The sequence below is a fragment of the Marmota monax genome, unplaced genomic scaffold (genome assembly GCF_021218885.2).
Source record: "Marmota monax isolate L192 unplaced genomic scaffold, Marmota_monax_Labrador192_F-V1.1 WCK01_AAM20220418_F8-fsc00260, whole genome shotgun sequence".
In the NCBI taxonomy this organism is placed as follows: domain Eukaryota; kingdom Metazoa; phylum Chordata; class Mammalia; order Rodentia; family Sciuridae; genus Marmota; species Marmota monax.
Window position 1 is genome coordinate 652,261 of NW_026694062.1, and position 19,400 is coordinate 671,660.

The 19,400-nt window shown below is 39.9% G+C and overlaps 2 protein-coding genes across 2 annotated transcripts in view; one reads left to right on the forward strand and one right to left on the reverse strand.

The window, feature by feature from the left end:
- Window positions 1-19,074, forward strand: part of LOC124106576 (U2 small nuclear ribonucleoprotein auxiliary factor 35 kDa subunit-related protein 2) — a 35,945-nt gene extending 16,871 nt beyond the window's left edge. The window contains exon 10 of the mRNA XM_046464254.2: window positions 17,842-19,074. Within this exon, the coding sequence (XP_046320210.1) occupies window positions 17,842-18,311 (470 nt within the window). The 3' untranslated portion in view covers window positions 18,312-19,074. The remainder of the gene's footprint in view (window positions 1-17,841) is intronic.
- LOC124106575 (zinc finger and BTB domain-containing protein 44-like) lies at window positions 11,913-14,544 on the reverse strand. The gene has a single exon (XM_046464253.2). It carries the CDS (start codon window positions 14,475-14,477, stop codon window positions 13,116-13,118), a length of 1,362 nt encoding a protein of 453 aa, XP_046320209.1. The 5' UTR covers window positions 14,478-14,544; the 3' UTR covers window positions 11,913-13,115.
- Window positions 19,075-19,400: the final 326 nt, after the last annotated feature.

The window sequence follows — 19,400 nt, forward strand, 5'->3', positions numbered from 1 at the left end:
CTCTTTATTGTCCACCCACACACATCCCTCAGCAACCACTAATTCACAAAGTATCCCTGTGATATACTTTGGTGAACATTTCATATCAACTGAGTGATGTAATTTTTTTAATAGCATCTTTCATTTGTATTTTTTTAATCAAGTTTCATCTATTTTGCAGCATGTATCAGTACTCATTTCTTCTTAGGTAAAATTATGATACATTGTTTGGATTAACATTTTGTTTATCCATTTGTCAATTGAATGTTTTGATTGTTTTCCTCTTTGTTACATGTAATGCTTCTAAAACAAATCATGTACAAGCTTTTATATGAATATGTATATTTCAATTTTATTGAATATATTCCTAAAAGTGGGTCATATGGTAACTCAGTGTTTAACCTTTGGAATTGCCAAGCTGCTTTCCAAAACTACTTAATCATTTTATACTTCTACCAGAATTCTAGTTTTTCTTTGTTGTCACAGTGCACTTGTGATATCTCAATTTGCATTTTCGTAGTGACCAATGATGTTGAACACCTTTCTTGGGCATATTTGGCTATTTCTATATTTTTGGAGAAATATGTGTTCAAGTTTTTTGCTAATTTTTGTTTTGTTTTTTTAATTTTTATTTTTTTTAATCATACATGACAGTAGAATGTAATTTGACATATAATACATACATGGAATGTACATACATCAATCATATTATCTATTCTATTCTGCTGCCCTTCCTATCCTCCCTACTCCTCCCCTCCTCTCCCATCCTTTCTCTCTATCCAATCTAATGTGACACACTTTTTTTTTCTTTTTCTCATTACAACATCATATATGTATTCCGTATAACAATGAGGTTCTCCTTCCATCTTCCATGCAACTCCCCTTCTCCCTCTTTTTCCCTCCCACCTCTCTTCCCTATTTAGTGGTAGTCTTCTTCTCATGCTCTTCCTCCCTATTCCATTTTGAGTCACCCCCCATATCAGAGAAGACATTCGGCATTTGTTTTTTAGGGGTTGGCTAACTTCACTTAGCATAATCTGCTCTAATGCCATCCATTTGCCTGCAAATGCCATGATTTTATTATTTTTTAGTGCTGAGTAATATTCCATTGTGTATAAATGCCATATTTTATTAATCCATTCATCTATTGAAGGGCATCTAGGTTGGTTCCACATTCTAGCTATTGTGAAATGTGCTGCTATAAATATTGATGTGGCTGTGTCCCTGTAGTATACTCTTCTTAGGTCTTTTGGGTATAGTCCGAGAATGAGAATAGCTGGGTCAAATGGTGGTTCCATTCCCAGCTTTCCAAGGAATCTCCATACTGCTTTCCAAATTGGCTGCACCAATTTGCAGTCCCACCAGCAATGTATGAGTATACCTTTTTCCCCACATCCTCGCCAGCACTTATTGTTGTTTGACTTCATAATGGCTGCCATTCTTATTGGAGTGAGATGGTACCTTAGAGTAGTTTTAATGTGCATTTCTCTGATTGCTAGAGATGGTGAGCATTTTTTCATGTATTTGTTGATTGATTGTATATCCTCTTCTGAGAAGTTTCTGTTCAAGTCCTTGGCCCATTTGTTTATTGGGTTATTTGCTTTTTTGTTGTTTAACTTTTTGAGATCTTTGTATACTCTAGAGATTAGAGTATACAAAGAGCTCTACCTGATGTTTGAGAGGTAAAAATTTGTTCCCAGGATGTAGGCTCCCTATTCACCTCGCATATTATTTCTCTTACTAAGAAAAAACTTTTTAGTTTGAATTCGTCCCATTTGTTGATTCTTGGTTTTAACTCTTGTGCTATAGATGTCTAATTAAGAAATTTGGGGCTTGCCCCCACATGAGGAAGATTAGGACCAACTTTGTATTCTATTAGACGCAGAGTCTCTGGTCTGATTCCTAGCTCCTTGTTCCATTTTGAGTTGACTTTTGTGCATGGTCAGAGAAAGGGATTCAATTTAATTTTGTTGCATATGGATTTCCAGTTCTCCCAGCATCATTTGTTGAAGATGCTATCCTTTCTCCATTGCATGGTTTTTAGCACCTTTGTCTAATATAAGGTAGTTGTAATTTTGTGGATTTGTCTCTGTGTCCTCTATTTTGTACCATTGTTGGTCTACCAGCCTGTTTTGGTGCCAGTACCATGCTGTTTTTGTTACTATTGCTCTATAGTATAGTTTAAAATCTGAAATCACAATACCACCGATTTCACTCTTCCTGCTTAGAATTACTTTAGCTATTCTGGGTCTCTTGTTTTTCCAGATGAATTTCATGATTGCTTTTCCTATTTCTGCAAGGAATGTCATGGGGATTTTGATGGGAATTGCATTTAATCTGTAAAGTGCTTTTGGTAGTATGGCCATCTTAATAATATTAATTATACCAATCCATGAGCAAGGTAAATCCTTCCATCTTCTAAGGTCTTCTTCTATTTCTTTCCTCAGGGTTCTGTAGTTTTCATTGTATAGCTCTTTCACCTCTTTTGTTAAGTTGATTCCCAGGTATTTTATTTTTTTTGAAGATATTGTGAATGGAGTAGTTGTCCTCATTTCCATTTCAGAGAATTTGTCATTGATATACAGGAATGCCTTTGATTTTTTGGTATTGATTTTATATCTTACCACTATGCTGAATTCATTTACTAGTTCTAGAAGTTTCTTGGTTAAATTTTTTGGGTCTGCAAGGTATAGGATCATGTCATCGGCAAATAGTGCTAAGTTAAGTTCTTCTTTTCCTAAATTTATGCCTTTAATTTCTTTCATCTGTCTAATTGCTCTGGCCAGTGTTTCAAGAACTATGTTGAATAGAAGTGGTGAGAGAGGACATCCCTGTCTTGTTCCAGATTTTAAAGGGAATGCCTTCAATTTTTCTCCATTTAGAATGATGCTGGCCTGAGGCTTAGCATATATAGCTTTCACCATTTTGAGGTAATTTCCTGTTATCCCTAATTTTTCTAGAGTTTTGAACATAAAGGGATGCTGTATTTTGTCGAATGCTTTTTCAGCATCTATCGAGATGATCATGTGGTTCTTATCTTTAAGACTATTGATTTAATGAATTACATTTATTGATTTCCGTTTATTGAACCAGCCTTGCATCCCACTGATGAATCCCACTTGGTCATGGTGCATGATCTTTTTGATATGTTTTTGTATCTGATTTGCCAGATTTTATTGAGGATTTTTGCATCTAAATTCATTAGGGATATTGGTCTGTAGTTTTCTTTCTTTGAAGTGTCTTTATCTGGTTTGGGAATCAGGGTGATACTGGCCTCATAGAATGAATTTGGAAGTACTCCCTGTTTTTCTATCTCTTGAAATAGATTGTAGAGTATTGGTATTAGTTCTTCTTTAAAGTTCTTGTAAAACTCTGCTGTATATCCGTCCGGTCCTGGGCTTTTCTTGGTTGGTAGTCTTTTGATGGCTTCTTCTATTTCCTCACTTGATATTGGTCTATTTAGGTTGTTTATATCATCCTGACTCAATCTGGGTAGTTCATATGCCTTAAGGAATTAACCGATGCCTTCACTATCCTCTATTTTATAAGAGTATGGGGTTTTTAAATAATTTCTAATTATCTTCTGTATTTCTGAAGTGTCTGTTGTGATGTTGCCTTTTTCAACCCGTAAGCTAGTAATTTGGGTTCTCTCTCTTCTTCTCTTTGTTAGCGTGGCTAGTGGTCTATCAATCTTATTCATTTTTTCAAAGAACCAACTTTTAGTTTTGTCAATTTTTTCCATTGTTTCTTTTGTTTTGATTTCAATGATTTAAGCTCTGATTTTAATTATTTCTTGCCTTCTACTGTATTTGCTGCTGATTTGTTCTTCTTTTTCTAAGGCTTCAAGGTGTAGTGTAAGGTCATTTATTTGTTGGCTTTTCCTTCTTTTAAGGAATGAACTCCATGAAATGTATTTTCCTCTTAGTACTTCTTTCATAGTGTCCCAGAGATTTCGATATGTTGTGTCTGAGTTTTCATTTACCTCTAAGAATTTTTTTTTTTTTTTTATTTTTATTTTTTTTTTTTTTTAATTTTTTATTGTGGGTTGTTCAAAACATTACAAATTTCTTGACATATCATATTCCACACTTTGATTCTAGTGGGTTATGAACTCCCACCTTCACCCCATACACAGATTGCAGATTCACATCAGTTACACATCCATTGATTTACAAATTGCCATACTAGTGTCTGTTGTGCTCCGCTGCCTTTCCCATCCTCCACCATCCCCCCTCCCCACCTCTCCCCTCCCCTCCCCTCCTCTCTCTCTACCCCCTCCACTGTATAACCCTGAGGGTCTCCTTCCATTACCGTGCAATTTACCTTCTCTCTCCCTTTCCCTCCCACCTCTCATCCCTGTTAAATGTTAATCTTCTTCTCCTGTTCTTCGTCCCTACTCTGTTCTTAGTTACTTTCCTTATATCAAAGAAGACATTTGGCATTTGTTTTTTAGGGATTGGCTAGCTTCACTTAGCATAATCTGCTCTAATGCCATCCATTTCCCTGTAAATTCTATGATTTTGTCATTTTTTAATGCAGAGTAATACTCCATTGTGTATAAATGCCACATTTTTTTTATCCATTCGTCTATTGAAGGGCATCTAGGTTGGTTCCACAGTCTTGCTATTGTGAACTGTGCTGCTATGAACATCGATGTAGCAGTGTCCCTGTAGCATGCTCTTTTTAGGTCTTTAGGGAATAGACCAAGAAGGGGAATAGCTGGGTCAAATGGTGGCTCCATTCCCAGCTTTCCAAGAAATCTCCATACTGCTTTCCAAATTGGCTGCACCAATCTGCAGTCCCACCAGCAATGTACAAGTGTACCCTTTTCCCCACATCCTCGCCAGCACTTGTTGTTGTTTGACTTCCTAATGGCTGCCAATCTTACTGGAGTGAGATGGTATCTTAGGGTGGTTTTGATTTGCATTTCTCTGACAGCTAGAGATGTTGAGCATTTTTTCATGTACTTGTTGATTGACTGTATGTCCTCCTCTGTGAAGTGTCTGTTCAGGTCCTTGGCCCATTTGTTGATTGGGTTGTTTGTTCTCTTATTGTCTAATTTTTTGAGTTCTTTGTATACTCTGGATATTAGGGCTCTATCTGAAGTGTGAGGAGTAAAGATTTGTTCCCAGGATGTAGGCTCCCTATTTACCTCTCTTATTGTTTCTTTTGCTGAGAAAAAACTTCTTAGTTTGAGTAAGTCCCATTTGTTGATTCTAGTTATTAACTTTTGTGCTATGGGTGTCCTATTGAGGAATTTGGAGCCCGACCCCACCGACTGTAGATCGTAGCCAACTTTTTCTTCTATCAGACGGCGCGTCTCTGATTTGATATCAAGTTCCTTGATCCATTTTGAATTCACTTTTGTGCATGGCGAGAGAAAGGGATTCAGTTTCATTTTGTTGCATATGGATTTCCAGTTTTCCCAGCACCATTTGTTGAAGATGCTATCCTTCCTCCATTGCATGCTTTTAGCCCCTTTATCAAATATAAGATAGTTGTAGTTTTGTGGATTGGTTTCTGTGTCCTCTATTCTGTACCATTGGTCCACACGCCTGTTTTGGTACCAGTACCATGCTGTTTTTGTTACTATTGCTCTGTAGTATAGTTTGAAGTCTGGTATCGCTATACCGCCTGATTCACACTTCTTGCTTAGCATTGTTTTTGCTATTCTGGGTCTTTTATTTTTCCATATGAATTTCATGATTGCTTTCTCTATTTCTACAAGAAATGCCATTGGGATTTTGATTGGCATTGCATTAAACCTATAGAGAACTTTTGGTAATATCGCCATTTTGATGATGTTAGTTCTGCCTATCCATGAACAGGGTATATTTTTCCATCTTCTAAGATCTTCTTCTATTTCTCTCTTTAGGGTTCTGTAGTTTTCATTGTATAAGTCTTTCACCTCTTTTGTTAGGTTGATTCCCAAGTATTTTATTTTTTTTGAAGATATTTTGAATGGAGTGGTTGTCCTCATTTCCATTTCAGAGGATTTGTCGCTGATATACAGGAATGCCTTTGATTTATGCGTGTTGATTTTAAATCCTGCCACTTTGCTGAATTCATTTATTAGCTCTAATAGTTTCTTTGTAGAGCCTTTTGGGTCTGCTAGATATAGAATCATATCATCTGCAAATAGTGATAATTTAATTTCTTCTTTTCCTATTTTTATGCCTTTAATTTCTTTCGTCTGTCTAATTGCTCTGGCCAGTGTTTCGAGAACTATGTTGAAGAGAAGTGGAGAGAGAGGGCATCCCTGTCTTGTTCCAGATTTTAGAGGGAATGCCTTCAGTTTTTCTCCATTCAGAATAATGCTAGCCTGAGGCTTAGCATAGATTGCTTTTACAATATTGAGGTATGTTCCTGTTATCCCTAGTTTTTCTAGAGTTTTGAACATAAAGGGATGCTGTACTTTGTCAAATGCTTTTTCCGCATCTATCGAGATGATCATATGGTTCTTATTTTTAAGTCTATTGATGTGGTGAATAACATTTATTGATTTCCGTATATTGAACCAGCCTTGCATCCCAGGGATGAATCCTACTTGATCATGGTGTACAATTTTTTTTATATGTTTTTGTATCCGATTCGCCAGAATTTTATTGAGGATTTTTGCATCTAGGTTCATTAGAGATATTGGTCTGTAGTTTTCTTTCTTTGAAGTGTCTTTGTCTGGTTTAGGTATCAGGGTGATGTTGGCCTCATAGAATGAATTTGGAAGTTCTCCCTCTTTTTCTATTTCCTGAAGTAGCTTGAAAAGTATTGGTATTAGTTCTTCTTTAAAGGTTTTGTAAAATTCTGCTGTATACCCATCGGGACCTGGGCTTTTCTTAGTTGGTAGTCTTTTGATGGTTTCTTCTATCTCCTCAATTGATATTGGTCTGTTTAGGTTTTCTATATCCTCCTGACTCAATCTGGGCAGATCATATGACTTAAGAAATTTATCTATGCCTTCACTATCTTCTAATTTATTGGAGTATAAGGATTCAAAATAGTTTTTGATTATCTTCTGTATTTCTGAAGTGTCTGTTGTGATATTGCCTTTTTCATCCCGTATGCTAGTAATTTGAGTTCTCTCTCTTCTTCTCTTCACTAGCATCGCTAAGGGTCTGTCGATTTTGTTTATTTTTTCAAAGAACCAACTTTTAGTTTTGTCAATTTTTTCAATTGTTTCTTTTGTTTCGATTTCATTAATTTCAGCTCTGATTTTAATTATTTCTTGCCTTCTACTTCTTTTGCTGTTGTTTTGCTCTTCTTTTTCAAGGATTTTGAGATGAAGTATGAGATCATTTATTTGTTGGTTTTTTCTTTTTTTAAGGAATGAACTCCAAGCAATGAATTTTCCTCTTAGAACTGCTTTCAATGTGTCCCATAGATTCCGATATGTTGTGTCTGTGTTTTCATTTATCTCTAAGAATTTTTTAATTTCCTTCTTGATGTCTTCTATAACCCATTGATCATTCAGTAACCTATTGTTCATTCTCCAAGTGATGTATGCTTTTTCCTTCGTTCTTTTATCGTTGATTTTCAGTTTCATTCCATTATGATCAGATAAGATGCATGGTAATATCTCTACTCCTTTATATTGTCTAAGAGTTGCCCTGTGACATAATATATGATCTATTTTTGAGAAGGATCCATGTGCTGCTGAGAAAAAAGTGTAACTGCTTGATGTTGGGTGGTATACTCTATATATGTCAATTAGGTCTAGGTTATTAATAGTGTTATTGAGTTCTATAGTTTCCTTATTCAACTTTTGTTTGGAAGATCTGTCCAGTGGCGAGAGAGGTGTGTTGAAGTCTCCCATGATTATGGTGTGGTGGTCTATTAGACTCTTGAACTTGAGAAGAGTTTGTTTGACGAACATAGCTGCACCATTGTTTGGGGCATAAATATTTATGATTGTTATGTCTTGTTGGTGTATGGTTCCCTTAAGCAGTATGTAGTGTCCCTCTTTATCTCTTTTGATTAACTTTGGCTTGAAATCTATTTTATTTGATATGAGTATGGACACGCCTGCTTGTTTCCGAAGTCCATATGAGTGATATGATTTTTCCCAACCTTTCACCTTCAGCCTATGTATGTCTTTTCCTATCAAATGCGTCTCCTGTAGGCAGCATATTGTTGGGTCTTGTTTTGTGATCCATTCTACTAGCCTGTGTCTCTTAATTGGTGAGTTTAAGCCATTAACATTTAGGGTTATTATTGAGATATGGGTTGTTCTTCCAGCCATATTTGTTTATTTCTGTTACTAAACATTGTTTGTTTTCCTCTTTGATTGTTTCCCCCCCCCCTTTTGTGTCCTACCTCCCACTGTTGGTTTTCATTGTTATTTTCCATTTCCTCTTCCTGTAATACTTTGGCTAGGATGTTTTGAAGAGATGGTTTTCTAGCTGCGAATTCTTTAAACTTTTGTTTATCGTGGAAGGTTTTAATTTCATTCTCCATCCTGAAGCTTAATTTCGCTGGATACACAATTCTTGGTTGGAACCCATTATCTTTCAGTGTTTGAAATATGTTATTCCAGGATCTTCTAGCTTTCAGAGTCTGTGTTGAAAGATCAGCTGTTATCCTGATTGGCTTGCCCCTAAATGTAATCTGCTTCCTTTCTCTTGTAGCTTTTAAAATTCTCTCCTTATTCTGTATGTTGGGCATCTTCATTATAATGTGTCTAGGTGTGGATCTCTTATGATTTTGCACATTCGGCGTCCTGTAGGCTTCTAGGATTTGGGATTCTGTCTCATTCTTCAAGTCTGGGAAGTTTTCTTGTATTATTTCATTGAATAGACTGCTCATTCCTTTGGTTTGGAGCTCTGTACCTTCCTGTATCCCAATGACTCTTAAGTTTGGTCTCTTAATGTTATCCCATATTTCTTGGATGTTCTGCTCATGGTTTCTTAACAGTCTTGCTGAGCTGTCTATGTTCTTTTCCAGTTGAAATACTTTGTCTTCATTGTCTGATGTTCTATCTTCTAAGTGTTCTACTCTGTTGGTAGTATTCTCCATTGAGTTTTTAAGTTGGTTTATTGCTTCCTGCATTTCTAGGATTTCTGATTGCTTGTTTTTTATAACCTCTATCTCCCTGTATAGTTGATCCTTTGCTTCCTGGATTTGTTTGCGTAATTCGTTGTCGAAGTGATCTTTCATTGTCTGATTTTGCTGTTTAATGTCTTCCTTGATACTCCAGATTATCTGAAGCATGTATATCCTGAATTCTTTATCTGACATTCCATCTGCTGCAGCTGTTACCTCTTCTAAAGTTGCGTTGACCTGCATTCCTTGTGGTCCTTTCTTTCCTTGTCTTTTCATACTGCTTGCGTATCTTTCCTGCAGGTGCGGGCGGCGGCTCTGCTCTCTCCTTATTCCAGTTGGGGTGTCGTGGCTACCACGCCGGCAGGTCACTGGGCCTGTTCTGGGAGCTGGTGGCGGCTCTGTTCTGCCCCTACTCCAATTGGGGTGACGTGTCTGTCGTACCAGAAGGCCACTGGGCCTGTCCTGCTGGTCGGTCGCAGATCTGCCCACCTTTCGGGCACGAGTGGAGGCTCTGCTTTGCCCCTACTCCAATTGGGGTGTCGTGACTACCCCGCCTGCAGGATGCTGGGTCTGTTCCTGGCAAGGGAGGCGACTCTGCTCTGTCACTACTCCAATTAGGGTGGTGTTTGTACCCCGCCGGCAGGCTCCTGGGCCTGATCCGCCGGTCTGTTGTAGGTCTGCCTACCTTAAAGGCGCGGGCGGCGGATCTGCCCTGCCCCTCCTACCACGCCTGCGGACCCCTGGGCCTGATCTGCAGGTTGATCACTGGTCTGCTCACCCTGCGGGCACGGGTGGCGGTTCCGCTCCACCCCCACTCCAATTGGGGTCACGTGACCACCACACTGGCAGGGCCTGATCCGGGCGTGGGATAAGGATCTGCTCTGCCCCTACTCGAGTTGGGGTGACGTGTGTACCACACTGGCAGGCCACTGGGCCTGACCCGCCAGGCTGTCACAGGTCTGTTTACCTTGCAAGCGCGAAGGGCGGCTCTGCCCTGCCCCTCCTACCACGCCCATGTACTACTGGGTCGTGGGTCTGCCCACCTGGCGGGTGTGGGTGGCGGCTCTGCTCCGCCCCCTCTCCAATTGGGGTCACGCGGTCACCACGCTGGCGAGCCGCTGGGCCTGCTCCGGGGGCTGGCGGCGGCCCGGCTCCTTCCCTCTGGCTCGAGGACAAATTGAGGAGACTCGGGTGACTGAGCCTCACCCCCCTTACCAGGAGACCAACTGCTTATGTCACCGCTGGTATTGATGAAGATCTCTCCTCCACCGCTTTCTGCTGACATCAGATCTCTGCCATGTTGGTATCCTATGCGAATGGCAGCATTTCGTTCCCCTTGCCAGGCAACCCAAGCAATGGGTGAGTCCTGACCTGCCCTCAGCAGGACCCGGACCGAGACACAGTTTCCGCGGGCTCCTAGCCCCGGTCCAGGGAAGTTCCGGGAGCCGGAACTCGGCCGCTCCGTGCTCGGTGTAAGCTCCTATAAGTGTAGGCTCCAAGAAGCAGCCCCCGCGGGCTCAGTTCCGGGAGCCGGAATTCGGCCGCTTAGTGTTTGGTGTATGCTCTGATAGTAGCAGGGTCCAAGAAGCAGCCTCCGCGGGCTCCGCAGCCCTGAGCCAGGGCAGTTCCGGGACGGTTCCGGGAGCCGGAACTCGGCCGCTCTGTGCTCGGTGTAAGCTCCTCTAAGTGTAAGCTCCAAGAAGCAGTCCCCGCGGGCTCAGTTCCGGGAGCTGGAATTCGGCTTCTTGGTGTTTCGTGTTTGCTCTGATATTAGCAGGGTCCAAGAAGCAGCCTCCGCAGGCTCCGCAGCCCGGAGCCAGGGCGGTTCCGGGACGGTTCCGGGAGCCGGGACTCGGCCGCCCCGCGCTCCGCTCCGTGTTCACTCCGATAAGATCAGATTTTAAGAAGCCCCCAGGCGCTGAACCCTAGCAATCTGTCTGCAAGCCGCAGGCGAATTGCAGCCTGAAATTACCTGTTCTATGGCTGAATGAGCTGCGGTCAGTCAAAAACAGGTGTGGTGACGTCAGTTTACCAACATGGTGGCTGCTGGCCTCCTCTGTGGTCTGACCGGTGTGGAGAACCGAGATGGACCGCTTCCTTCCCCGTCTCGAACCCAGAATTCAGCCCTGAGTGCGGTGCTTGCGCGTCTGGCAGAAACTGCAGCGCTGTATCCCTGCGTCTCTATCCCAGCGCGCCTTGCAGACTCTACCTCTAAGAATTTTTAAATTTCCTCTTTGATGTCTTCTATAACCCTTTGTTCATTCAGTAGCATATTGTTTATTCTCCATGTGATGTAGGATTTTTTCTTTCTTATTTTATTATTGATTTCCAATTTCATTCTGTTATGATCAGATAAAATGCATGGTAGTATCTCTACTCCTTTGTAATTGCTAAGATTTGCCCTGTGACATAATATATGGTCTATATTTGAGAAGGATCCATGTGCTGCTGAGAAGAAAGTGTATCCGCTTGATGTTGGGTGGTATATTCTGTATATATCAATTAAGTCTAAGTTATTAATTGTATTATTGAGCTCTATGGTTTCTTTATTCAACTTTTGTTTGGAAGATCTGTCCAGTGGTGAGAGAGGTGTGTTAAAATCTCCCATGATTATTGTGTTGTGGTCTATTTGACTCTTGAACTTGAGAAGAGTTTTTTTGATGAATGTAGCTGCACCATTGTTTGGGGCATATATATTAATGATCATTAAGTCTTGTTGGTATATGGTTCCCTTGAGCAGTATGTAGTGTCCTTGTTTATCTCTTTTGATTAACTTTGGCTTGAAGTTTATTTTATTTGATACAAGTATGGACACCCCTGCTTGCTTCCGGGGTCCATATGAGTAGTATGTTTTTTCCTACCTTTCTTTTTTTTTTTTTTTTTTTTTTTTAAGAACGTAGCCTCAACACAGAATTCTTTATTTTGTCCAAAACAGCACAGTAAAAACATCCCCACCAATACATAAACCTATATATAAAACATAGAATATCTTCAATATTTTTCCTTTATATGGTAGCATACCAGTATATGCAAGAGAAAGTATTGATGATGGGGCAAAGGGAAAATTGATTGGGGCAATGACCTAGTTAGCCGGGCATTAACATTCAAAAACCAGGTAAACATCAATTTTAGTTAGAAAAGCAGTATTAAAATAGTTTCTATGAAGCAGGGATTTACATGCTTCATTCTACATTCCTGATAGCCTGACTTTTCTTAATCATGGTTCTTTACCTTTGGAGTGGTACTATAAAGGTACAGAGAATGCCTACCTAATACCAAATTTTCACCATGAAAAATCATAATAGAAATGACAAAGCTTAAAAAAAAAGTATGCTGGATTTCAAAAGTATTTACCTTAATAATTTTTAAGAAGGCTTACCATAAATATTTCCAAAACAATAGGCTTTACAACTTCCTGTGTATAGGAGCAAACATCTACTTGAGCCATTTGTCAAATTCTGTTTAATAATTACTCAAGTACCCTTTCATCTCAGAAGGATCAACAGTCATCTGATTTCTTCTTTACCTAATGATCCGTTGTCAGCCTACTTTTAACAATGGAAGAAAAAACTGGTATATAGTTTAAGTCAACTGGTTTTCCTTAAGTATCATAGTTCCTATTATGTTTCCACATCATGTTGCTGTGTACTTACAGAAGCAATCTTTCTCTTAGTTATGAAAAATAAAACATTAGTCAAAGGGCTTACAAAGTGAAAAGGGAAGTTCTTTCCCAAACCCTTTCTTGTTTAAAAAATTAAATTAACTTTAAATGTACAAGACCAAGCACAGGCACTTTCCAAAAACCAAAAATGAAGCCAAATCACAAAATTACTCAATAGTTATAGAAGACAGCTCTGATTTTGGGGGGTCATCTCTGGTAGCCTCAGTACAAGCACTGGTCTTTGGCTGCTCTGGCATTTCTTCCTCTTTTTCTGCCAGCCCACCAAGAGACCCCAAGGGAAAAGTGCTTTCACAATTCTGGGTCGAGGAGACCTGTGAAATTACAGGCATTTGAACAGAGGAGTTGCTTTCAAAACCGTGTTCTCCAAGATCATACTGAACAAGGGTCTCTTCTTGCTCCTGGTTTAAGTAGTCCGGTACTAGGAAATCACTTCATGCTTTAGGCGATGCATCTTTAGCGAGTAAGCCCTGGTGAACTTTTTCCCACAGCGGTCACACTGAAATGGTTTAATTCCTGAGTGGATGAGCATGTGCTGTTTTAGGTTCTGAATACGGGTGAATCGCACCCCACAGGTTGGACATTGAAAAGGTCTGTCTGGACCATTTGGACTTGGTCGTTCTGTACTGCTGGTGGAAGGAGCAATGTAGAGTTGGTAGGGATACTGAACACTTTCCAATCGATCATCATCATCCGCATGAGCATTAGTACTAGAAGTGCTTTGAAGTGTAGGCAACCCCTCAGTAACGCCTTCATCTACTGAGCCTATAGAGGAAGACTGTGGACTAATCAGAAGGTCCTCTTGGACTTGTTCACTTCCTGGCACTGTTTGCTGATCACTCAGTGAACTCTGAGATGCACTGACAGGCTGAGACACTTCTTCATGGACCTCCTCATCACTTAACCTTTCTACTTTGACCCGGACATCTTCTTCGGTACCCAGAGGAAGGGTAGCTTTTGTGCTCTCACAAGTCACATAGTCAGCCATTCTTCTACCTGCCTCAGATGGGCCAGGTAACTCTAAAGTCCGGGTATTTTCTGCTTGCTTAGCCTTTTCAGGTTGAATCCTTCGATCAATTCCAAAAGGAAAAGTCCAGGGAAAAGATAATGAAGAGTCAACTGGTTGATTTCTATTTTCTGTGTAGGAAGCTGAAGAGTTTAATACTTGGGGTGAACTTGTTTGTGTGCTACACTTTACAGGACTCTCAGGAGACATAACAGTGTAACTTTTGCGTTTTCTCCGGGACTCTCGGCAGACAGGAATGGTTCTTTCCACCACACTGCATTCTGAAGACACTGGGGAAATGCTTCCATCTCGAGTAGTAAAATTGCAGGTAGAATTACTTTCTTGTCCAGCATCTAGACCCTTTTCTGGCTGGCTATTGGGTGTATTCCATAAAATACTTGATTTCATGAACTCTGAGCAGGTGCTAGCAACACTAAACATTTGCATATAGCTGGCTGCAGCTAGAACATCAATAATATTTTCTGTGTTAATTGAAAGAGTAGCTGTGTAAGCATATTCTAAAAGGGGTATAAAGCCAGTCACTGTAACATGATGCAGATCCAACACATTCTTGTTCTCATCCTCTGCTTGGCCTACAAGTTTGGTGCGAAAGAAATCACTGCAAGCTGCTAGTACCACCTTATGTGCCCGGAAGATTTTGTCCTGGACACGAATAGTGATATCACAAAAATGTCCATCATTTCGCAGCATGTTTAGTTTTCCAAGCATTTCCTGGCTGTGGGAAGAGGAGCTATGAGTAAATGTTTTCACACCCATCTTTTCCTTCCTCTTCTACAGATGCTCTTCAAGGATGCAAATGAATCACAAATGTCCTGCGGGTGGCGGTGCCCCCGGAGGCCTGCTGCTGCTCCTCCCCACCAGGCTGAGGCGGCGAGGTGGCGGCGGCGGCGACAGCCCAGGGGGAGGGGGCGGAGCGCGCGGCTGGCTCCCTCTCCTCCCCCGGGAGGCTCAGGGCACCCTATCTCGGGCCGCCGCGCCTAGGCCCGTGAGCAGCCTGTGGCTGGGGCATGGCGGCAGAGCCCACCGGCGTGCCTGCGAGGTGGGAGAGCGCGAGGCGGAGACGAGGAAAGCACCTCCGGCTCCCGGAGGGGCCTAAGGGGAGGAGCGAGGGGGCGCGGGTAGCTGCGCGCGGGCGGCCGTTGGGGCGGTTGGCCGAGGGCAGGCGGCGGTTTGGGGAGCGCGGCGACGGCTCGCGTTTTCCCGGCGGGGCGGGGTGGGGAAGGGGAAGGGGAGTGAGGGAAGGGGAGGGGAAGGTTGGGAGGGAGCCGCCGCCGCGCGCGTGCGGGCCCGGCGCCGCCGCCGTTGCCCTTTTTCCTACCTTTCACCTTTAGTCTGTGTATGTCTTTTCCTATCAGATGAGTCTCCTGTAGGCAGCATATTGTTGGATCTTTTTTTTTAATCCAGTCTACTAGCCTATGTCTTTTGATTGGTGTGTTTAAGCCATTAACATTTAGAGTTACTATTGAGATATGGTTTGTACTTCCAGCCATATTTTATTATGTATGTTACTTAACAAAATTTGTTTTTCCTCTTTGATTAGTTTTTCCTTTACTTTACTACCTCCCGCTGTTGGTTTTCATTATTATTTTTCATTTCCTCTTCCTCTCATATTTTGCCAAGGATGTTTTGAAGAGCTGGTTTTCTAGCTGCAGATTCTTTTAACTTTTGTTTATTGTGGAAGATTTTTATTTCATCTTCAATCCTGAAGCTTAATTTCACTGGATACATGATTCTTGGTTGGAACCCTTTTTCTTTCAGCATTTGAAATATGTTGTTCCAGGATCTTCTAGCTTTCAGAGTCTGTGTTGAAAGATCAGCTGTTATCCTGATTGGTTTACCCCTAAATGTAATCTGCTTCCTTTCTCTTGTGGCTTTTAAGATTCTCTCCTTATTCTGTATGTTGGGCATCTTCATTGTTATGTGTCTTGGTGTGGATCTCTTATGATTTTGTACATTCAGTGTCCTGTAGGCTTCTAGTATTTGAATTTCTTTAAGTCTGGGAAGTTTTCTAGTATTAACATTTCAGTGAATAGATTGCTCATTCCTTCGGTTTGGACCTCTATACCCTCTTGTATCCCAATAACTCTTAAGTTTGGTTTCTTTATGTTATCCCATAATTCTTGGATGTTCTGCTCATGGTTTCTTAACAGTCTCGCTGAGCTGTCTATGTTCTTTTCAAGTTGAAAAACTTTTTCTTCGTTGTCTGAAGTTCTATCTTCTAAGTGTTCTACTCTGCTGGTAATACTCTCATTTGAGTTTTTAATTTGGTTTATTGTTTCCTGCATTTCCAGGATTTCTGTTCGTTTGTTTTTTATATCCTCTATCTCCCTATAGAGTTGATCTTTTGCTTCTTGGATTTGTTTATGTAATTCATTGTCAAAGTGATCTTTCATTGTCTGAATTTGCTGTGTAATGTCTTCTTTGAGACTCCAGATCATCTGAAGCATGTATATCCTGAACTCTTTATCTGACATTCCATCAGCTGCAGATATTACCTCATCTAATGTTGAATTGACCTGCATTGTTTGTGGTCCTTTCTTTCCTTGTCTTTTCATCCTGCTCATGTTTCTTTATAGCTTTGTGAAACTGTTGTGCTAATGGTTTTCCCCTTATATATTTATATTGTTCTTGTATAGCTCCAAAATTCCTCTTTTGCAGAGAAAGACAATGTTAACAGTTCCCAATATCAACAATACATCATCTAAGCACAAGTTTTCATTATTAATACATTTATAGCTAGATTCTAAGTCTATAGATATTGGTTTTAATTATTATTTAAGAATGTAGTCATTAGTTTCATATAAGGCATACCATATCTGGTGGCATATAGAAAACTTAATTTCAGACGAAGGATGTTATACTTAGAGGGAAAGGAGTGAGGGTATGAGGTTAAACTAACTTAGCAACTTTGGAGAACTCTAACCAATAGACTGGTAATTAATGGAAGAATGTATAGACTCAATCTCCTATCTGTATTTAGATAGTTACCCTGTGTATAGATAGTAAAAGTTAGGAGTTGAAAGTGGGATAGAGGGAATACGAATGAAGAAAAGAAAAAAAAATAACAAGGAAGAAAAGAGAAATAAGAGAGAAGGAAAAAGAAAGTTCAATAGAAATAAAGAAAAAAATAGGGGGAAGGTGGGGTATATGCAATTCCTCTATATTATAGTATTTTGGTGATTCTGTTGTTCATGCACAGTTCTTGGTTTCACATATGTTGAGGTTGTGAAAGAGAAGAAAAGAGAGAAAGAGAAAAAAAAAGTCTCTCAGAACTCTGTTTTCCTTGCTTCCAGTAGGTGGCGTTGTCTATTCCTAGCTTGAGCCTCTGTGTTCAGTGTGGTGGATATAGCCAGTGTGAAAGGATATGAGCATCCACCTATATCTTCCCTACTCTAGTCTCTGAGGTGGAAACCAAGTGCCTATTCAGTTGTTGTTTTGCTTATTACCCACCACCAAGAATATTTACTTATATGTCTTTTATCTCAGGTTTAATTAGATCCATTTGAGATAGTTTCTATAGATAGTGTCAGGTGCAGAGGTATTTCACCATTTGGGAAATTCAGTGCTTTTAAAATTTTTGAAAAACCTAACAATATTATTCAAATACATTTGAATTAGGTAAGAATCTTTTTCATATTAAATGCTGTTGGTAAATTTAAATTTAGAACAAATTTTTGTGTTGATTTTTGAAATCTAAAAAATGTAGGCTCTTCTTTCTATAATAGAACATTTCTTTTAAATAGTAGTTCTGTCCCACTACCATATTACCTCATAGCAGTCACTGGTTCTTCTGTGTTAATTAGGGATCTATATTGTCAATCATTGAATAATATAACCTTGGGGGAAAAAAATGTAACATAGTCACTGTTCACTCAGTTGCACTGGCAATCATAGGGTATTCTGATAAACCAAATTTTTATTATTTAGAGTGTCATTTGTTAAAGCATTTTGAGTTTCAAGTTTGATGAACAGACTTAAGACTTCAATTTATGTAAATCCCCTTTTTTAAAATAGCATGAAAATATCCAAATCTGTGAAATTTTTCTTTAAAAAGGATAAGGTGCCATTTTGTAAGTATAAAATAGTAATTGCTGTTTTATCACTGTGCATTTGTTTACAGGTTTATTTGAAATACAACAGTGTCCAAGAGGAAATCACTGCAACTTTCTTCATGTGTTCAGAAATCCCAACAATGTATTATGGGAAGCAAATAGAGACATGTCTCCAGGTTGGACTAACTCCTCCTTTAGTAATAACTTGGAGAAGAAAGAGAGAATCATCTACTATGGCAAATACTATGGTAAGCCAAGGAGAAGAAGCAACCCTAGTCCAGATCATTTCTACAAGAGAAATAGAGAGCCTGCGAGGAAGAGGAGAAGTAATCACATGGCAAAGAAATCTCAAGAATACATAACAAAGAGTGATGAGAGACCCAATTCACAAAGTGGAGGAAGAAAAGGGGCCCCTAGTCACAATAGCAGAAGCCACCTGAGAAGGACCCAGAGCCAGAGCTGGTCTGGTTCCAAGAGTCATTGCAGTAGGTGTTCAGATAGTAGAGACCATACTATTCAGAGACTCAAATTCAAATAAATCTATTTGCTAGAAATGGTGATATCTTATTGTGGCTGCTCATATTTGGATAGAGGGCTATGAGTTCAGATAGTCATAAGTCTGGCTGACTCCCTGTATAAAAGATCTCATTTAAAAATACATTTTTTTCTCTGAAAATCAAAAGTTACATGTTTAGATACGGAAAACTTAAGATAATAAAATGCATAAACCACAACAAGAAAATTTTTTGTAATTCTATCTTGGGAAATAATCATCTCTGGAAATCTTTTCCCTATTATTTTTAAGCAAGTGGACTTTTTTTATATAATGTAAAAATCATACACGACTAGAACTAATATGCTATATCTTTTCATCCATATTACCTTGTCATATTTCATCAAGCCCTGATTTTTATGTAATTGTTTTTCAGGTATATAAAATTATCAATTTAATTAAAATTTACATCTGATTTCACATTATTAATGAATTTGGTGTGCAAATTAAAACTCCTATAGTAGAATTCATTAAAAAATTATACAGCATTTCTTTAGTGAGAGGACAAGTGAATGGAGTACTTCATACATAGCATATGTTAAGAGCAGTGAGTGGCAGACTGGTAGGCACAGCCCTCAGCATGAGGCCATGTGTTGCGGTCCCTGTGCTTGCTCTACAGCTCACTCCTCAATTGGTTGCTGCAAGGGCAGTTAGCAAAAATTGCATTGGTGGCTACTTGTAATCTGCTTAACTACTGCCTGAGTATATATTCATGGTAACTGCGCAATAAAATCAGATCTGCTTCCTACTTGGTCCCTGGAGGTCTTGATTAGCAACTCTGCAGCAATAATTTCCTCTACCCTATTCTGTGGACATGCAACAGGCACCTGATCAAGGACCTGAGATAAAACAGGTGTGGCCCCTCACAGAGCAGTGAGGAAGGGGAAATTGGGAATCTAATGAATTTTACTGAAGACTTGGAGCTGCAAGTATTATGGACTGTCTTGGATACTAGAGGTTTAACCCTGAATAAGAGAGAAGCCCAGAAGTTCTGGGATATAATAATAAACACCTATGGATTGATGCTGCTGATATCTTTGATCCTATAATATGGGACAAGATAATGACAAATGT